This window comes from Labrus bergylta, chromosome 7 (assembly GCF_963930695.1).
Source record: "Labrus bergylta chromosome 7, fLabBer1.1, whole genome shotgun sequence".
Lineage (NCBI taxonomy): Eukaryota > Metazoa > Chordata > Actinopteri > Labriformes > Labridae > Labrus > Labrus bergylta.
In genome coordinates, this window is record NC_089201.1 from 27,168,683 (window position 1) to 27,190,073 (window position 21,391).

Genomic DNA, 21,391 nt, shown 5'->3' on the forward strand with positions numbered 1-21,391 from the left:
CCATCGCACCTTCAACCTGGAACACGCAATCACCCGCACATACCACAACATTCACAAAATGGCTCCTCAGTTCTCAGTTAGACCAAAGGGATGAGACCAGAACATGCACCAAAGCAGACTTTATTTAGCTCAGTGGAGTATGGGAAGGAAAGGGAAGAGAAACACACACAGAGGGGAGACCTGGGAAAGGGAGAGTATAGAGACACACTACACCACTGGAGCAGGACATAAGGACAGGTGCACATCACAGGTATCTTTTTGGTCATCACTATGGCAACAATATATCCAGGAAAAAGGAAAAGAATAGTTTTATCTACAGTAAAGGTAACAAAGTCCCTTCACCGTAGAGGACCTCAATATGTACATATTACAGTCACTAAGAGCAAGAAAATACGAGAGAAAAGAATTCCAACATAATCTGTATACAAAAACTGCCTTGTGGTATTTGGAATGCACATTTCTGTACAGAAGAAAGCTCATTGGTATTGTCGTAAACATTGGTTTAAGAACAAAACTTAAAGGAGTTAGTACACACACATCCTTTGAAAAGTAGGTTGTGATGTTAGAGTTCAGCTAAGTTGCTATAGCTGGACATATCGACTAGAGACATTGCAACACAGAAGACTTAACAACACACCAGTTGAGGGTTTGGGGGTCTTAACTCCTTCAAATCGCTTTGCAGTATCTCCGTAAGTACTTTTAGAAGTAAATGCCCCAAGCAGGTTTCTGTGTAAGCTAGAAAAAATATTTCTGTTTTTATGAATGCCTTTCAGTTCTCTGAATGGGGTTAACTAATATGATACTGAAAAACAAACCTGACGGAATTGAGCCCCACATGTCCACATGTTTTCAACAGAATAACAGAGTAGCAGTTTATCAACAGCATCACAGGTATCATTACAGTTTGTAGTCATTAAAGCCTATTGATAAAGCGATCAGAGCATGCATCTTTCTACAGTATCGTTAGAAACTACAGTACATTAGCAGCAAACTGGACATCCTTAAGGGCTGAAGTTTAACACTATGGTAAAAAATGAAAGAAAAATAAACTGCAACATTTCTCAAGAGAAGTAAAACTCTTTAACCGCTATATTACAGACTGCCATGGCTCTAGTTTGGGGTTTTGGTTACAGTCTCCAGTGTGCTTATGAGAGGCAGAAAACAGTAGCTTAAATATAGGGACTCCTTCCTTCTTTAAAAACAGCAATACATCGTCAAGTAAACAGTAGCGCTTATTTTTGTAGGTCATATGGTTAAAGTATTATCACGTCTTTGGATTTATGTCTTAAAGCATTAATTATTGTTTAGCTATTATTGTTATATTATCATTATTACAGTAAGAATAAGAACTGGTTGTAAAATAACACGACAAAAAGAAGGAAGCAGGTAGGGAGGAAGAAAGAGGGAAAATAAATTAAGTGTACAAAAATAACATCAGTAACATCCAAAGTTTTTCTTTGCGCAGTAGCTCCCGATCTGTAAATGGAAAAGGGAGCTATGTCTCAATCATCCAATGAAGTCTTGAGTCAACCATACAAAAGCTAAATACTGTACATTTACCCCTCACACTATTAAACACTTTAGTTTCAATAAGGTTTTTTGTAACAATCTATTACTCAGAGGTGAAAAGCTCAGATCTTTGCAATACAGATGTTTTTGTAGATATCTTGTAATACTTAGTCCAATTTTAAAACCGTGACTCTTCTGTTTTTTTTGGGGAAAAAAAAACAGACAAGTTCAGTATTAAGATCACATTAGAAGTGAAGTTGTTGAGCTGTAAACCTGAGCATAGAAAGCTTTACATTAATCACATAACATTGGTCAGCCATTGGTATATTCAAATAGAACAGAAAGGCAGTAGGTCACCTTGCCTGAACACATCAAAGCTGTCATAATCTTTTCATAATCATGACACTATTATATCGAAGCAAGACAGTTCATCTCAATTCATAAGATTTATATCAAGAAACTATTACTAAACACACACAATGTCAATTCGAGTTTGGTTAAAGTTTTCATAAACAGTATAATGGTTGAGTGCTATAAAAAATAGTTTGCCCCTTTCAGGACAAACTGGCCTTTTTTCGTTCTGTGCTATTTGGGCTGTTATTCACTAAAGAAACATAGAAGGTGTACATGTACAACAGAAGACTCTTCATTGGCGTGTGGAGGGTTGAAGCTGCATTCAAGCACCATGTCAGTCTATTGGTACTCGGCTTACCATATGGAAGCTGCAGATCTCCCCCCATTCACCATACAGACGTCAGCTCTGTCAGCAGTTTGTTATTGAAAACAAACATTAAAAGTAAATCCACAGACGTAAAATTTTGGTTACGAGCTTTGGAATCTGAGTCAGTCTTTACAAAAGCTCTATGCAAATACCTCCATCTATTTCAAGGATATTTTTCCGTTTTTTTTTTGTTATCTTCTGTCACCGTTAACAGCTTTGTTTTTTTCTTCAAGTGTATCTTTTGGAACCTTCTATTTACACTAAATCTCTTTGACAATTTCTTTTCCAGCCTCTTACAGACTGACACTACATGCTACACAGCTAGTCATCTAGCACTGTCAGTTGGAGGGCCCACTGTGAGTCTGTCATGCAGACTGAGAGGTAGACTGCAGGTCTAGCTGGGCAGTGAGGTCACATACTTGGAGAATGCTCTTTGGCCTCTGTGGCATCTGGTTGGTTTTACAAGGTGGTGTTTGGTTGTAGTAAGGTGTCTTGACAGGATAGGGAGAGGGGCTCTTTTTTGACAAGAGAGTTCAGACCAGGAAAAAAAGTTTTTGGAGGAGAATGAAAAGAGGAAAGCTGTTGTTGAGAGGACTTGGTTTGGGCTCTCTCCTACAAAAAGGTTGAGAGTCGTTCTTTGGGCCAAGAAGGCTCTGCATCTTTGGGGTGTTCAGGTGACAGATTTGGCAGCAAAGTGGGCAGGGAATATGTGTAGAGGTTGACATGTATAACAGGTGCAGGAGAGGTTTCAAGGAGGGTGTGTGAGAAGGAATCGTAGTCGGCCTCTCTAAGCTCTATCTCTCTCCCCTGCCCCTGCGGACAGCTCAGCCTGCTCTCTCTCTGCAGCATCAGAGCTCAGGCTCCTGGCTCTCTTCTCCTTGGCTCTGGCATTCTGGAACCACACCTGCAAAATATATTATATATTTTAAAGGGGTCATTATCTGTTTAAGACTCAGTTGTTTTACAACTTTTTTTAAATAAGAAAAATGCATCAAACTGTATTTTATTTGTTATTGTCTATAAAATATTTAGAACATTTACCTGTACCACACGGTGAGGTAGTCCCAACTCCTGGCCAAGTGCCTCACACTCATGTCGATTGGGGTTGCGGTGGCTCCTGTAGAAGTCTCTGAGCTGCATTACCTGGTAGTGGCTCATCTGTGTCCTTTGGCGCTGCTGCTGATGGTTCTGCTGCTGCAGAGCTTGTGTTTCACCCCATTCTGCACCTGGACCCCCAGATCCCTCAGGACTAGGAGAACCTTGGTCAGCCAAACTGGAACCCTCTTCACATGGGTACTCTTCTTCATCTTCTTCATAATCATCCTCCTCCTCTTGGTTTTTTAAATCAGTGGTTGACAAGGAGGTCATAGATGGCTTTACAGTTAATTGGTTGTTGCTGATGGCAATGCCATGGTTTGGGTAAAAGGAGACAGAGGGGCCAGGTCTGTCCATGACAGATGACATAGCCATCCCAATCTGCCCATTAGATCCATTACTCATTGATAAGTTATAGCCTGCTCTTTCAGCCTCAGTCCAGTGGCGTGACCTCATATGGGCATCCAGAGCACTCTTCACCTTAAACAGAGCCCTGCAAAATGGGCAGCGCAGATGGTTGAAACCCAAGCTGAAATTGGATCCTGGCCCAAGTGAACGAAATTGTCCTTTTCTCTCTCTGGCACGTGTATTCTGAAACCAAACCTGTAGATGAAATATCAACATTTTTTTTAAATTACATTAAATCATTAGTTTGTTTTTATGTGTTGCATTATGATTTCAGTACAACTCTTGCAAAAACACATACCTGAACCACACGTCTTGTGAGGCCTACATCCCGTGCAATGCTTTCCAGGACACCTCTGGTGGGGTTGGAGTCCATGCTGTAGCGCTGGTACAACACTTCAAGCTGCTCTGGGGTGATCGTGGTTCTCTGCCGTTTATCCCTTCGTTGTTCTTCATCAATTTCTCTACTACTCCTTTGGCCTTCAAAACTGCCCTCTGATATAATTTTTGAATTCTGCTTTATGGTAGCCAGGGACGTTTGAGAGAGGCTGGTGAGGGAGGTACTTGAGTGTTCAGAGAGTGTGTTCTTAATCTGTATGTTGTTTAAGTGTGACATCATAGGATGTGTTGGGTTAGGGTGCATTTGAGACATAGCACCTGAAAGCATTTGGCTCGCCATCAAGGTGTGGTTGGGGTGAAGCATCATATAAGGCATGGATCGTTCTGGAAAGCCAGAGTGGAGAAATTGAACCTGGGACTGAGCTGCCAGGAGGTGCCTAGTCTGATGCTCCTGCCACAACTGGAATGATGGCAAAGACATTGGGCAAAGACTGCACTGAAACTGAGCCTGGGTTTGGGGTGGAAGCTGTATATTTGGCTGAACTTCTGTGGGTAAGCCAGAGTTGGAATCAGGCAGCTTGTGGCTTTTTTCTTGCTCTGGAGGAGCAGGGAGGCTTGATGTATCAGCAGCTTGATCAGAAAGGGGGCTGTGTATCCGCCCTTGACTGGAATGAGCCGTGGAAAGGATGGTGAGTTCATTTTTTTGTGAAGAGGAGGTAGAGCAAGGAGCAGGGCTTTCTGCAGTCCTTTCGGGCTGCAGGGTGGGCTCAGGTTTTGGAGAGGACTCTGTTTTTATAGCCGGAACAATGTCCTTATGCTTAATATCTGCATCTGAAATGCCATTTTGAGTTTGAACAAAATCTGTGTTGGTGTTTTCAAGATGAGGAACTATTTTATCTTCTTGGTTGCCAGTAACAGGTGTTGATGCACCTTTGGCTGTTGGATGCTCACTCTCTGGGCAGGAAGAGGTTGAATCAACAAAAGGTGAATCTGGGTGGGTGTAATACTCATAAGTCAGATCCATGGAGTTTTCATTTTGCGATTCACTATGTCGTTCATCACCACAGCTGTTATCATCATTATCGTAATCTTCATTCTTGTGCCTACCATTTCTCTGTCTGTGAATGTTGTCATGCTGGTTCTTCCCTTCTGATCCGTCATCATTACCCTGGTCTTGATGTTTGCGGGCTCTCTGTCTGGCATTTTGGAACCATACAACAATGACTCTGTTAGAAAGAGACAACCGTGCAGACAACCTGTCATATTCTTCCTCTCTGGGGTAGGGCGTGGCCTCAAAAACCCTCTGCAGGGTTTCCAGTTGTTGTTCTGTAAAGCGGGTACGGGAAGAGCGTCTTCCCCTATGGAGCTCTTCTCTCTGGATGTCTGTTGTCAGAGGCTCGGGGGAAATGTTGACTGGAAGGCCTGGGGACAGTGAACATGGAGAAAGTGACAACGGCTGGGATTGTGCCATTTCTTTTCTGGACTCCTCCAGGGCAATGGTTGGTGGATTATTAAAATTATAAGGGGAATCCTTGTCTCGCTGGCGCTCTTTAAATAGGGTGTTGCGGAACCAGTGTTTGATGACTTTAAGAGGCAGACCAGCCAAAGCAGACATCTTGTTGATCTCTTGATCACTGGGGAGGCTGTTAATGTCAAAGTGTTTCCTCAGAACGGTCAGCTGTTCCTCGGAGATTCGGGTTCGGGTTCTCTTACCCCCCTCAAGTGTAGTTGGGCTGGCTTGGGGTTGTTGTTGTTGTCCTGTTTGGGTAGGATTTGGTTGGGATTTTTGACCAAGCAGCACAGGATTGAGCTGTGGGGGCTGAATTTGCAAAACTGGGCTGAGCTGAGGTTGCTGGGCGAGCAAAGATGGATTAAGCTGTGGCTGTTGACCTAGCAGTGCTTGGTTCAGTTGAGATTGGTAGAGTTTTGCCAACTCAGGATTCACATTTGAGTCCAACCACGGTTTAGACTGAAGAGCTACTGACTGCATTACAAGTGGAGAGAGGAGAGGTAGCTCCATTGGGAAAGGACCAGGGGGTAGGGAAAGCTTAGGCAGTGTCAGTGGAGGCATAGAGAGCTGAGGCAAAGAAAGAGGAAGCATTGGTAATGGAAGAGGTATGGAGGTAGCCTGGGATGTGGTATGAGAAGTAACTGTGGCAGATGTGCTTGGGTTGACCGCCTCTTGTGAAAAATCTTGAGGTTGTGAATGTACTGGAGAAGAAGGAGGAGGGGCAGTTGATGATGGGTCTGAAGCTGGTGAGCATGTTTTGGTTACAAGTTCTGAAACTGAAGTTGAGGGTAAGGGTTCAAGTGTTTTAACTTGAGGCCTGACTGTTTCTATTGCAGTTTCTGATTCTGAGGATGGAGCTTGAACTGCAGCTTGGGGGCAAGTAGTTAAATCTTCCCCAGATTTAGGCTGTGGGAGGGGGTACATCTGGTCATACTGCAGACGGTATTCTCTGGAAAACCTCTCCAATGCAGCGGTTGGAAACAGAGACCTGTGAATGTACTCCTGGTGACTTTTCAAGATCAAGGAATCTGAAAAAAACTTGCCACAGTCTCTGCACTCCTTTCCTCTTCCACAGCATTTTTTTCCAGATTCTTCTTTTTTCTTCGCTTCATCTTGTGGCAAGTCTTCAATCCCTCCATTGACTTCTTCTCCATCCTTATCTGTGTTACAGCCTTCCAGCCTTACATCTTGTAATTCAAAAACCTTTTCTCTTTTTTCCTCTGACAACACCCCAATCTCCTTGTTATCACAGTACTCCTGTTTATCTGGTATCACATGCGTTGATATCTGCTGCTGGTTTCTGTGTCTACTTTGTATGTATTGCAGTGCCAACTCAAAGCCATAACTTTGCAGCAGTGCTCTAAGAGGCTCCCCATTTACTGAGGCATAGGGAATTCTAGGAGGGGGGCATTGCAGTCCAAGAACATTACATGGTGAAGGATCTGTTTCCCTCTTCTGACCCTCATTTTTGACTGTAGGAACAGGCATTTCTTCTTTTCCTTCTTCAAGGCTGGAATTGCCGGGTTGTCTTTCTGTCTCGTTTACGGAGGATCTACTGTAGCCCGCTTCTACAATGGCTTCACGATGCACAGGATCCTTATGTTGACTAAAAACTGAGTTTAAATGTTGTCTCTGTATTTGTTTCTCATTTCTTTTGGGCTGAAACTCCCCCTTTGCTTCTGTCTCAATTTGATAATTTGCGATGGAAAAGTCAGATACTAACTGACTAAGTTCTGGGTTCTTTACAGATATCTCTGAGTTAAGCTTCATGTCTCCGGACAAGTAAAAGGGAAGAAGAAGTTGCTGCTGCAGATTGAGTAAGTTTTCTGCTGTCAGGGAAAAGTGCTGTTTGAGGAGATTCTCTGGCCCCAAGGGAAGGTGCTGCAATAAATGGGATTGGAGAAGGGCTGTTTGTTGTTGTAACTGAGCTTGGGCCTGTGCCTGAGCTAATTGTTGCTGTTGTATAAGCATAAGCTGGTTTCTGGATGCTAGAAGCTCTGCCACTCTCTTTTTAACCTGCTGGTTGTCACTTGGGTTAGGGAGGGTGGACTGGGCCTCAGCTGGTACACCCTGGAATAGCGAGGAGGTTGAACTGCTAACTACATTTGGCCTCTTGGTAAAACACTTGGAGGTTTTGTCTTCTCTCGTGGTAGCCGCCTGAGTAGCCGTAGTGGAGACTGACACAGGAGCAGCTACACTAGATGCTGGGGTCTGTGGTGCTGAATTCTGGGCAGCACGAGCTCTGGTCTGGTGTAGGACAGAGCGAAGATGTATGTCCAATGTGGAGCTCTGGCTGTAGCCCACTCCACACAATCGGCAGCGGTATGGCCTCGGATCTGGGCCACGCGGAGCCTCAGGGGCAGTAACACATGTGCCAGGGTCCTGTAGGGCTCGTCTGGCCCGATGAAGATGAGACACAGAGTTATAGTGGACCAGAAGAATGGTTTTCTGGGTAAAAGATTCAGAGCATATTGTGCATTTATAGGGCCTGGTTGGATCAAGGTAGCGGTCCATTGTGGGGTTTGAGCCCCTTTTGACAGGAGAGCTGGAACTAGGTTCTGATCTGATTTCACCATGAAGCCCTTTTTCTAGCTCAGTTAATTCCTCCTCACTGCCATCAGTTTCATCAATCGTATCCTTCTCCTCAAATTCAACTCCTTCTTTTGTTTCCTCCTTTCTATTCATGTCAATTGCTTCCTCCTCCTCCATGTCCTCATCTTCAGCCTCACCTGCTTCTTGACCCACTTGAGGTGACAAACTTAAATTTTGTTGAAATGAACTCTTGTTAATCTCCATGAACTGTGTAGTGTGAGGCGTTGGGAGTGTATTCTGCCCCTGCGTGTTGTCAAGCTGTGAGTGTGTGTTCTGCATGTGTCTATGCAGAGCCTCCTGACTGCGGCATTGTCTTGAACAGATGGGGCACTCTGTCGCCGCCCTCATGGCATGGTACTGCCAGTGCAGCTGGAGCTTCTCCTGAGTGGGGAACGCCAGGCTGCACCTGCTGCAACGAAACCGGTAACCATGGCGATCAGAAAGGGGAGGGGGGTCGCTGGCTGGGGAGCTGGGTGGAGAAGAAGGGGGGAACTGAGTTGGGGACTGAGGAGCCAGTCTGCCATTAGAATGGTGAGTGGTGTTGTCTTCAAGGGGTGGGGTGAGTAGAGCTGTGACATCTTTGGGTGTGGCTACTTCTTCTTCAGCATTTTCAACTAAAGTTCCATTTTCAACTGAAATACCTGAAAAAATACAGGAAATCACGAGTTAAAATGACTTTATTAGTTGGGAAAAGATGGCTAACAGGACAATGTGTATTGAATGAATTACCACATTATTTATTATGAATTAATTATTCATCTAAACTACAGGTAAGTATGATCATGCAATTTTACCAACCTTTGTCTTTCTGTGAATCAACTGGGTCAGTGGTATTACTGGTATTGGACCAAATTGCATTGTTAATTTTGGGGGATGCATTAGTCAGACTTTCATCTGAACACAGCTCTGGTTCTGGTTCAGTCTGCATCAGAGGTGGTTGTTCAAATGATGGTGTGACCTGTAAGGAGAAAAAAAACTTTTTCAGCCTTGTCTTTCTTTATTTGTATCAAAAGTTACCTTTAGTGTTGTTTTACCAGTTCAAACTAATAAAAAAAAAAGACGCTATATTTATCTTATCTCAACATGTAAAATTGTATGTCATAATAGCAACCAAAGATCAAGATGTATAAACATGGAGTGCCTGTACCCTGTCCTAATATCACTGAACGTCCAAGTGTGAATTTTAAGTGTATCTTTAAATCTTCCACCTGCCTGAACAGCAGAGTATACAGGAGGGCACATCAATGTAGAAATAAGTGTATATGGTCGAGATATGCAGGTTCTGCCCTTAAGCTCCTACGACACCCTTCAACATGCCCCAAGGGTTTAATAAAACTTTACTGAGCTGAATAACAAATTTATTCAAATTCATTCTTCATATAAAAAATCTTCATCTTCACAGCTTCAAGCACAGAGACCAAATACTATATCTATGCGAACAGCTAGCTACCCTAAGGAAAGAACGGACAGCTAAAGATGAGATTTACATGACAAGAGTTTTCTCTGAATAACAGCTTCATAAGAGAGAGAGAAGAACAACCACACACACACACACACACACTGCAGAGAAAACTGAAGGTCAGGCTTAATCTAGAGAGCGTAATTGGAAAGCAAGGTACATAATGGCCATCATCACCTCAGTCTGAATTAATGAACCTCAATTACTATCAGAGAGAGTGAGGGAGGGGTAAGAGGGAAGGAGGGAGGACACTGATTGGAAGGGGTGAGGGTTAGAGAATATGAAAAAGAGAGGGAGCAGGGAATAGGAGTGAGGAAGTATGGGGCAATGAACAAAAAACTGCTATGTAGAGAGAGACTGAGTGAGGGAGGGGTAATGCATAAGAAATTGGGAGACAGAAGGGAGGGGCAGGAACAGAGATTGCTGAATAGAAATGATAGGAGTAGTTTGAGGGGGGAGTAAGGGACAGCAGAGGGAGGAAAGGGTGAAAAGCAGTCAGTCAAGTGGAGGCGAAGAGCGCATGAGACAAAGGCCACTTAGCATACGGGCCAGGGAGATGGAGGATGGTGATGTGGATAGATGACCAGTCTTTGTTAGTTGGAGAGACACAGTAAAAAGCATGGGGGCCCCTTTTTTAGCTTGACTGCACTTCTGGTAATAGAGGGCTACTTAAACATGCATTATAGAAAGACTGGCTTTTCCCTCACTCACTCAGTCAAAACCTCTCTCCTCCACTCTAAAAGACACACATACACACACACACACACACATACACACACACATTCACACACACACACACACACACACACACAGAATGCACGGCTGCATCAAAGATGATAGCGGGGAGCTACTTAAACATGCATTAAAAAAAAGCGCTGCCTTTCTCTCTGGTGCTTTCTTAATGGAATTGTCTCCCTACATTTCACTCTACCCCATCCCCCACTGCTTTGCCTTCTCATTTTCTTCTTCTTCCTGACTTACGCAAATACAACAAACACACACGTGCATATACACTTGCGTCGCTTGCACACACTTACTGTGCTGATGAGCTTGTCTACACAGTCCTCAGCCACACTGTGAACATGTGTGAGATGCTGCTGAAGCTGTTTGTATGGGAGGTTAACCTGGCACAAAGGGCACTGGACAGTCTTGGAGAGAAGAGACAAAAAATGATTAAAGCATTTAATTAAAAGGCTCCAAGGAGAGCATTTATGTGCAGTGTTTTGTGGCAGTACAAAGATTCGAAACTGCATTTATTGTGATTCATGCACATTTACATTTCTCTCTTGCTGGTTCTCATTTTGCTGGTGTAGTCTGGGGCGTTTGGTTGAGATGGGGATTTCCAATTCCTCGTGTCCAGAGGATGAGCGCTTGACTGAGGGGAATGAACCCCTCTGTTCTCTTTCCTCCTCTTTATTTTCTACTTTCACTGTAAAGAAATTATGAACACGTTAGCAGAATGTTATAAACCTGTTATGCCATCAATCAATATACTATAATAGTGTGGGGTCGGGTGGAATGCTGGGAGTTAAAAGGTGTGATTTTAATTCATGTAGAAAAACATCCGTACCCGTCTCCTCGGAAATCAAGATACATTTGTCTTTGGTTGTGTCCAAAGGACCAGTGGTGGTCTCACTGGAAGTTTCAATATCCTCGCCGAACTCTCCTGGGACAAGACAAATAATTGTAACACAAACATTGTGCTGCATATAACATGTTCTTTCAAACTCTCAGGCTAATTGTAGTTTATAGTATTCTCCAGACAGCATTGTTAAAATAAACCTGTCTTTGGGCCACACTTCATTCTTCTTGTGTGCATCCATAAACTATTGACTAATCATTGATTCTCCATTAGATTCTCCTCATGGTGGAGTAAACATAATATGAACTTACGGCACATGAATTCACCTCAATAAGTCTCAATCAGCACAGAGACAAATCACGGGTTACCCTTAATCCACAATTAAAGTGATGACTGAATTAATTATTTCATCTTGAACAAACTGCACACATCTACCTCGCCTCCACCTCTCTGGTTCTTGTCTAGAGCTTTGGTATTGGTCCATTGATTAGCAGGTGCTAGTTAGCTGTTGTCAGGGGTTATTGGGGGATATAACAAGGATGTGTATTGACTAATCAATTTACTTGATCAATATCTCAGCAACAGCCACGGCTCTTTTTCTCACTCTTTTTTTCTCTCAATCTCTGGTTTTCTCGCTGATGCAGCCCACACATGAAATTAATTATATCCACAGAGCTCAGATTCTTACCTTGGTCACCATCAGGGATTTTCCTGATGGTAAAAATGGCTGCCAGCTCCTCACCGCCCATGGGCTGCAGCTGCAGTAGCCCTTCCCTCTGTTGATGTGTTGCCGTTTGACTGTGTTTCAGTACTTGGAGTTTAGAAGAGGACGAGTGGTTGCATAGGAGGCAATGGAACAGCCACGAACCACCATCAACCTCACCATCATACTGCTGCAGAAACTGAAATAAAAACATTTTATAAATGGTGTAAGTGTGATTATCATGAATTCATAGATACAGATATAAATAGGTACATGTAGATTGATCGTACAAATATTTGTTGGGGCTTAAGAAAAAAAAATATATAGTGTACTGACTCGGTAAACTCGGACGCTGGCTTTGTGGTGTGAACCGAGGGAATGACCTCGCAACTTCTCCAAACTGCTGGTCACGCAGTCACATAGGTTGCACCTCAGCTGGACAGGATTACCCTTAGCAATAAGGGCCTCCCCCTCCTGACCCCTGTCTCCACCCTCCTGCAGGTGAGCAGCAAGCTGGTACCTTATACGGTGTCTGTCAGTCTGACAGTGCAAGGAGAAGTTGGCCCTCAGCGGGGTGGTGTAGCCGCACAGCCTGCAGTGGCAGCCACCCGCGACCAGGGAGCACCACATAGACTGTGGCAGAGAGCGAGTGGCGTTCAGGTGCTGCTCCACGGACTCTAAGCTGTCAGAAGAAAAACAGGAGCAGACGAGGCATTGAAACACACCCTGGGAGAGAGGTCCGGTCGGGGAAAGAGACGGCGCTGGAGGTGGGGAGGGAGACGGGGACGGAGATGGAGTCAGGGCAGACCCAAGGGTGACTGGCTGCTCTGCAAGTTGTTGACTGGTCAGTCGCATGTTCAAGGAGAGTTCGGCGCCTAAAACACAGAGAGAGGAAGAAAAAAAAACTTTCAAGAACTGAAACCATTTTTAGACTTTTACTTTGGATTAAATGGAGAGATGACTCACCTGTGTTTTGTAGGTTTTTAAGCTGCGGGGCGAGGCTTCTACAGTGAGACAGATAGTAACCTCTCTGTAGCCGCAGCATGTTGTGTGTGTGTTTCTCGCTGGTGGTGTGTATGCGCAGGTTGCGGGCAATGCTGGTCTCGTAGTCGCACACGTCACACCGCCACCGCTTACCGTGAGAGTGGGAGTGTGCAGGTGGTGTGAGCTTAGCAGGCTGGGCTGTGGGCGAGGGAATACAGAGTGGGAGCTTGTATGCAGGCTCTTCAGCCGTGGGACCGTTTGAGGAGCTGCTGTTGTTGGCAACGTGAGAAGTGGGCAGGTGACCATTCGAGTGGCCCCCATTTTGAACGTTATTGAGATGTTTATCCGACTGCATGTGTATGCTGAGGTTGCCTTTCGACGACGTGGCATAATCGCACACCTCACAGCGGTAGGGCTTGTAGCCACAGGCGTAGGTTTCACCACGGGCCAAACGAGGGTGAGCTTTCCCCGAACTACAATATCCACACACATCTCGTGTTGCGCCGCCGCATATACACTTCCCCCCAGAGGAGCCGCACACACACTGGCCTCCCGTCTCTGGATGTTTCTCCTTCATATGGACTTGCAGAGTATGCTGTGACTTATAGTGCCAGTTGCACTTGGGGCATTTCAGCGTCTTGCAGGAATTGCGTGAGTGCATTATGGTCATGTGACTCGTCAGTGAATTAGGAGAAAGTTCTGGGTTGAGGTTTTTAAGGACAGCTTCTTTCTGTTCTTCCTCCTGTTCCCTCTCGTCGTCCACTTCTGTGTCTAGCTGGCTGTCATTTGGTTCTGGAGCTTTGGCACCATCTACACTGGATATGGAAGAGTGAGGACCCCCTGCAGGCCCGACGTCCTCAGCAGGTGTACTGGCAGGCTCTATACCTGCCAGGGTAGAGGGCTGGGATTTAAAGCTCTGAGGAAACTCAGAAATCCAGCCCTGATCTCCCTTAATGTCTTTTACCTCTGTTTCGCTTTGCAGGGTGGGAGAGGAGGACGGACAAGTGAAGTGCTTTGGAGAGGTGGAAAGAAAAGGGGAGGGCTTTGGAGAGGCGGAAGGAGTGGGGGAGGGCTTTGGAGAGGCGGCTGTTTTGTTGTCGAGTGTGCCACTGGCCTTTGCAGTGCTGGAAGAAGAGCTGTGCTGGCTCTGTTGAGGTAATAAAGAACATTTGGATTTGGTTTGGCTTTGGTTTGAGATGGCCTCCTCCTCTTCCTTTTCCTTCTCTCCGCTGCTGCTGCTGCAAAGGGCTGCTGGGAGGCCCCCTGTAACTGACGCCTCTCCCACACCGCCATGTACCCCCGCTTCTTCCTCCCTTCGCCCTGACAAATATCCCTCCCCAAAGTCTTCTTTCATCCCCTGCTTTTGACACGCTCCATTCTCCTGTAAATGTCGGCCTCCTTCTTCTTCTTGCACCCCTCCCTGGGTCTCCTCTCTAGCCTGGGACCCCTCTGCGCCCTCCTCCTCCTGCTGCTGAGGCAGGGTCAGGGGCTCTTTGGCAGGGGCTGTGGCTGAGGTATGAGAGGATGACCCCTGCTCAGGACTGACCTCCAGGGTCAGGAGAGGAAGAGATAAAGCCTGGGGACTGAGGTCAGCATCTCTGTCCTCTCCTCCCCCTCCATCCCCTCCTCCTCCCTCACTGTCCATACCAGAGGCTACAGCTTCCACGCATTGTTACCCCACCTGTGTGTTTCAGATATAGAAGGAGAGGAGAAGACAGACAGAAACAGGAGAGAGAATAGGGAAAAAAGAGAGGCAAATTAAATACATGAGTCATGTAAATATTATTGCATAACAGCGGAGGCCATTGATTACAGTCCCTAGATAGCATCTATTCAATACTGCTTTCACAATGCGCAATACAGAGGCTGGTTACTCAGGGGTTAGCGTTAGCCCTTAATGGGAAAATCAATAGCATGAGCGCTAAACTAGGTAGAGGAATGTGGGTAAAGGCTACGCAGGAGGTCTGTAATATTCCTCAGGGGATAGGATTAAATAAAGAACTGAATGCTTGTGAGCTAAAGGGATTCCACTAAATTGCCACACTTAGATAAAAGCTGATAAAAGAACCATTTTTAAAGCCAGTGTATCTATTCTACTTCTTTTGCTGTTCATTAGTACAAAGATGTTATGTGAGGAAAAGGGGATTTCTTTTGGGGAAGGAGGCATTAAACAACTCACAAGGCAAACATAGTGGAGGACAACAATTTAATAAACGACTGTATAATCTCATAAACTAAAAAAAGCAAAACAAGATTTTGTGAAATATTGTCGAGGTTTTTACACAAGTGTTATGGCTGTCGTGTTGCAGTGATTAATATCTAGACGGCTCATCGGTAGATATTAATTTTGAAATAAAATGTGCAAAATGCAATCAGAGTCAACAACATTGGAGTGCATAAAAAATAATTAGAATAACGTTAAAAAGCTGTATATTTCAATTCGGCATTTTCTGGGCTATTCAACAATATTCAATTTAAAATGAAACTAAAATAGTTCTATGACATTTCATCACACCATAAGACTTCAAGGTATTAATTAGAATTTCAGAAATATTAAACAATCACAATTCACGAAGATTATGAATTGTCAGCACTATCCTGCCTTACTACAAAGGCTTTCTAAAAAAAAAAAAAAAAGAACAAATCAGGCCTCTCCTCCTGACAGATGAATGCCTGATGAGACAGATACATCTCTCTCCCTATGTGTGTGTCCCACAATCTCATTACTGACCTTTTTTTAATCAAGGAGAGACCTTAATGTACCCTTTCACCTTCTCCTTCAGCTACCCCACCTCCTCCTCCTTCCCCTTCCCCTCTCTGTCTCCTGCAGCCACCCCCCCCCCCTCCCCTCTTTGCACCTTAAAGATATATGGCTCATATCGGGACTCTGATAGTGCTTTAATGTACTGTGTTTATGTCACAGGCCACAGACCCTTGCCCACTGCAGCTGTCCACTGTCCCGCCGGGTATAGCACTGAGGGGCTGAGTCCGCCTGCCTGCCAGCCAGCAGCTGAGAACAGTCTCTAATCTGATAAAGATTTTCATTTACACTGCAATCAATAACCCAGGTCTATTGGCAATGTAACTATTTATACAAACATTTCTGGCTCTCTATCGATCAGAGGTGCGGGAAACTATCATTTAACAACGTGTGTGTGTTTGTGTGTGTGTGTGTGTATGTTAATGTGTGTACATCCTACTCTGCACTGCAAACAGAGCAAGATAATGTCAATTAAGCAAACACACAGAACAACTGAAATTGAAGATGCTTGTTAGTACTTTGAACAGCATAAAAGCAAGATAAATATTTGTTGTTAAGAGTGTGCACATCAGATATTTATGATACCATACAAATAGTGTATGAATATGTATCTAATGTGTGTGTGTGTGCTTGTGTGTGCTTGTGTGTGTTAAAAATAGAGCGAAAGGGGAGACAGGGGGATGAAGGAGAGTAAGACAGAGAGAAGTGTTCTGTGGCTGTACATTAGGAAAATGCTTCTTTTTTTTTTTTTTTACTATTATTTATATGATCTGGAGCAACACAGTTGGACATGGACTAATTAATTTTTCAACACACGAGGACCTAATGGATTACACCTGAAGGTAAAAGCACTTCACTGTGTCTAGTATTATCCTAGGGACATTTAAGAATGCGGGACGAGCAGCGACTTGAAGTTCACTCCCCGTCTCTGTCTGTGTTGTCAAGCCACTGACCAACATTCAGCCTGCACTCTACTTCAGCCTTTGTTTACAGTGGACCGCACCGTACCACACTCCGATCCGGCACAAAAAAAACCAAGAGCGATCGCGTCTAGTATCCAGTAACAGGTGACTCAACACTCAACTAGATCGACAAAAAGCTTGTTTTCCTCACGAATTGCAAGCTGCACTGACCTAACAACCTATCCTCCCCACCGCCCGGGTTGGGTCCTCCCAAGTCCCTTTAAAATCGTAAACAAATGACAGACTTACATTTCTGCAGCGGCTCTGGTACAAAGCTCCGTACGCTGAATGTGTAGTAGTCCAGAAAACAATCGCATAGAGAGCCCACTCATTCCTTATGAATGACCCTCTGCGTTGTACGGAGCCAGGAGGAAAAAAAGGGGAGAGGGAGAGAGAGCAGCGGGGTCCAAGTTGTTAGCAAACAACAGAGTAATTAAAGCTACATATAGGCTGTAGTAAACAGAAGATAGGGGACGGAGGGGTTTGTGCGAGCTCCAGAGGTAGAATGAGTTCTGATCACTGTGGGGGGAAAAACACTTGGCTCTTTATTCCTGCTAATTAGTTTCCTTCAAAAAATGGCTGAGATTACGCCCAGTGCGCATGTGCGTAATTGCGCAGACACCGCTAATTAGCCCGTTTGGATCAATAGGATTCCGCGAGAGAGAGGAAAAAGAGAGAGAGGGGGAATGGAGCGAGTGGGAGAGGCTTCAGCGGATGCAAAGAGAAGAACAGGGGAAGAAGAAAATATTTTTTTTTAAAGTGCGAGAATTACACCTGAAACGGTGAATTTGAATTACCTACAAAATTATTTATGGCTGAATTATAACAGTAGCCTAAAAAAAAAAAGTAAAATGTACACCAATCCTAATCTCAGTGAAAACACTGAGTTAAAACAAATAAAAAAAATATTCGTAAATAAAAACACATATTGACTATAAAATACCACAAATAGTGGAGTTGATGTTGACAAACAAAAAAACACAAACGTAATGTCAGTATGATTCTAAAGGCAAATATGGATGACAAAAAAGTGCGACATTTGCCGTATTTACTGTCAGGAAGAACAAACACACAACAAGGCCCCTACGAATAAAACACACCGTTTGTTTCAGATACATCATTGCATATACGTACAAATGTAGGTGTCGTGTACTTGACGTAAACTGTGATTTTCCTGAAATATTTCAGCTTCTCTTTGTGGCTTTTCTGCGTCAGAAAAGTTGGCCCCTTATCACAATGGTTTTGTCTTACAAATAGCCTTCAGAAGTCAAACACAGATCTTGAAATAAACACTTACAATAAACAAACAAAAAAAAGAAATCATCTAAACTGCTCCACTATGAAACGTGACATTATTGTATTTTGGAGTGTGGCTGCAGGTGTGGGATTCAGGCATTGGTTTTTATGATTTAATTAAAATGTTGGACAAAACAAAAAAAGAAATGCTTAAGCCTAAATTGACGTGTCCATTCCTCATCACAGAAGACCTTTTGGTTTTTTTTTTTTCTGCTCCGGTCGTCCCATCCTAGCCACTCGGGTCCATTGTTATGATAATACTATTGTGAATTTCACGCTGGATGTGCAATCTGTCCATCGTCCATATTTAAGAAGGACATCGCTGCATTTATATGATCAAATAGTAGTGCTTTACTTAAAAGGGTTCTGAATGTCAAAGCTGATCTCTTCTTGTCAAACAATTGTGTGTATAAAAAATAAAAAGGTAAGCAAGGCTACAATGAAAAAAATCCAAATGTAAAGATATAGTAGTAATAGAATGGTTTTACCACAGGAGTCAAACAGCTGTAGCCTTTACTGCAGGAGGTTACTGTTGCGTGAAACACCCGCACTATAAGGCCTTATCGCAAACGTACATGAATGTTAACGATATTTCATTATGTTGGTTAAAGGTGCACAGACATATTGAATTCTGTTTGTCTATGTCTGGTGTGATTCTTTTCTTTCATTCGTGCAACCATAACTATGTAAATAGTCGATGCAATGGCCAATAAATAAAGGACAAATTAAGTAATGACACATTTTGTGAAAAACATTGTACAAAATTCAATAAATATTTTATGATGTGAAAATTATAATAATGATCTTCTGTCTGGCACAAGCCAGTGTGCAGAGATTGCGTCACAAATATACAAATCAGTGACTGACCCCTTGTTCTTTACATGGACATGTTCTGTTGTTCTTGTGAGCTGCAGTCAGAACAATGACAATCTAATGTTATTTTATAAGAAAAAGACAATGCCTGTGGTGATAGAATTTTAATGTGGGTCCGTTGTGTGTGTGTGTGTGTGTGTGGTGTGTGTGTGTGTGTGTGTGTGTGTGTGTGTGTGTGTGTGTGTGTGTGTGTTACCCATGGATTTATTGGTGTGAATTAAAAGAAGCTAAAAAAATGCTTTAAAGTAAATTGGAGCTAAAGATATGGATTTGATGCATGTAAATGAAAAATGTGTGAACAAATCTAATATTATGGGGAAATATAAAAGATGAACACTTACAATTTTCCTTGATCTTAAACTGCATGAATTATTTTTGAATTCATTTTAAACTGAATTCATTTCGACACTGTGATGCTCTGACGCAAGAATAAAATGTGTTTAAATGATCCGTATTATTATTTGCATTGGTTTTCGGTGTATGTAAATTTCAATTTGTATAAATTTGCTATCGCCTTTTACATTGGACCATTAAAGGGAGGTGAACACACCCCGCTGAAATATCCAATGTCTATGTTTGTGTGGGAAGAACACACATGTGAAGGGACCGTTCAAAAGCAATCCTTACGTAAAGTCACATATTTAAAACATAGAATTATATAATTATTCGTATTGCTTTAAATTTAAACCTTGAGGAGGATCAATAAGAAATGTGTCAAGTTCTTTTCTTTGACTGTGACTCTGAGTCGATGCATCACAGTGATTCATAAAGAATTCTAATACAAACCAATAGAAAAGCTCTCGTTATTGTGTATTTGCATTTACATTTGTACACACACTCCAAGATACAGCGGCCTCACTGTAAACCGTTATGCTTTTCATGCCCTCAGGTGTATGCCAGGGGTTGTTGTTTTCACTGTAATATTTAGTTAGTCCTTCCACCAATTTACCCTGTCAGTGTTAATGGGGCAATTAACCACTGCGATACCCCCCCTCCGGCAGAAGGAGAGCCCAAAAGCTCCCAAACTCCAAACTTGTCTTTATGACATTTATATGACAAAATGTGGGGGAAGCTGGGGACCCATCTGACACCTTGGAGGGTCCTTAATGTCAATCCCACCCCTTGCCCCCCCGCCCCTTTCTGCCCCAGGGTATGGCGCTGAGCAGGAAGTGTAATATATCATGTACAGCAGAGGCCCAGGCCCTGTTCAGGAGCGTAAACTTTCCACCCTGCATCCGAAGCATCAGTGGGGCAACTCTGATTTACACACTTTTGCATTGTAAATGTACGCTTGGCCTAAGCCACGCACGGCCGCACGTTAAGCAAACACACTCCAACTTGACCTCGTCTTCCATTCAGCCATTTTGGTGTCTAGAAGTCCCTCTACCTTTGTCTCCGCTCAGGTTCCCCCTGTCCTCCTTACGTCCCCGAGGAGGCAATAACCTCCCCAGCAAGTGCCTCCCCTTGAGCCGTTGTCATAGTAACGTGTGGGCTGGTCGACATGACAACCCCAACATGGTCCAGAGATAGATGATAGGCCAGAAATGGGGAGGGAGAAGGTGCATGGGGGGATATGCACCCCGTTAATTTGGTTTGCCTGATTCTGATCCAAAAGTGTTTTATTTGCGCCCCTCGCTCAGAGACGCGTTCAGAATCAACCTGTTTTACATTTATACAGGTACGCATGGATACTGTCGGCCTTCAAGCAACTCCTCTAAGGTGGATCCTGCCTCGCTTTATGGCGCCATGAAGGAAATTGTGCGGGGGAGAACATATATGTCAAAATTGTTATACTTCCATTCCACTGATACTACAAAAAAAGGGTGGGGTTCTCTTTCCCTGTCTCTAAACGTGACAATCAGGGGCCGTTTCTTCTGAGGCCAGTTATCACAAATGATGATATCAAGATACATGTTGGGGTTTTTTTCACACAAAAAATACAATGATGTTGCATTCATTGTTGTTTCCAGATTCATACGGAAGAAAGTGAGGTGTTGGACAAGAGCTTAGTGATGTCTACAGTAAATCTCTTCTGTCAAAGAGTAAATCTGAGGACTGCTCTGTAACTGTTCAGCACCACATTGAACTTTGTCAAACAGCAATTTACAAAAAATATGTACATCAGTTATTCAATCTTGATGTTTATGGAAAGCATCCATGGCTCCACGTCTAACAAAATGCTAAATTTCCTGATCATTTACTGTAAAATAATAACAGTAACACAAGCAATGCCTATTAGTCTACCTATAGTAGATCTGCACACATCCATACATTTCTCTTATTAACTTCATATTAGTTTGATGAACTGTCTTGATTTCCGCAACTGGTCTGTAGGATGTGGAGGACTCCGTGAGAAAAAAAAAACCCTCGTCGCTTCAGACGGCCTGAGGTGTGCTGCCCCTCAGCTGACCCTGACCTCTGACCCCTGTGAAAAGGTTGGCATCATCTGACATCTTCAGACCAATGAGTATATTTACCAGAACTTCTGAACACACATCATCCTTCAGTACATGTATTGTTTTATAAATGTCTGATGAACATATACGGTAATACCTCAACAAAAGGATGTGCAGTTCATACAATCAGCTGAGACAAAAAAA

The 21,391-nt window shown here is 43.5% G+C and overlaps 1 protein-coding gene across 1 annotated transcript; it reads right to left on the minus strand.

Moving 5' to 3' along the window:
• Positions 1-104: 104 nt before the first annotated feature.
• Positions 105-19,600, minus strand: LOC109982269 (zinc finger homeobox protein 3-like). Its single transcript, XM_065957237.1, has 11 exons — positions 16,872-19,600; positions 12,882-14,580; positions 12,252-12,790; positions 11,901-12,114; positions 11,201-11,296; positions 10,908-11,059; positions 10,668-10,778; positions 8,970-9,129; positions 4,032-8,812; positions 3,272-3,928; positions 105-3,134 (listed from the first exon to the last, which is right to left on the minus strand). The coding sequence occupies exons 2-11, from the start codon at positions 14,542-14,544 to the stop codon at positions 3,018-3,020; spliced, it is 8,490 nt and encodes a 2,829-aa protein (XP_065813309.1). The 5' UTR covers positions 14,545-14,580; positions 16,872-19,600; the 3' UTR covers positions 105-3,017.
• Positions 19,601-21,391: the final 1,791 nt, after the last annotated feature.

What these genes read in the sequence shown, in the direction of transcription:
- LOC109982269 (XM_065957237.1), bottom strand. Translation starts at nt 14,544, where the DNA reads ATGGACAGTGAGGGAGGAGGAGGGGATGGAGGGGGAGGAGAGGACAGA. An exon ending in TAAAAACCTACAAAACACAG is followed by an intron (nt 12,791 to 12,881) that starts GTGAGTCATCTC and finishes TCTGTGTTTTAG; the next exon opens with GCGCCGAACTCTCCTTGAAC. An exon ending in CTTGATTTCCGAGGAGACGG is followed by an intron (nt 11,060 to 11,200) that starts GTACGGATGTTT and finishes ATTTCTTTACAG; the next exon opens with TGAAAGTAGAAAATAAAGAG.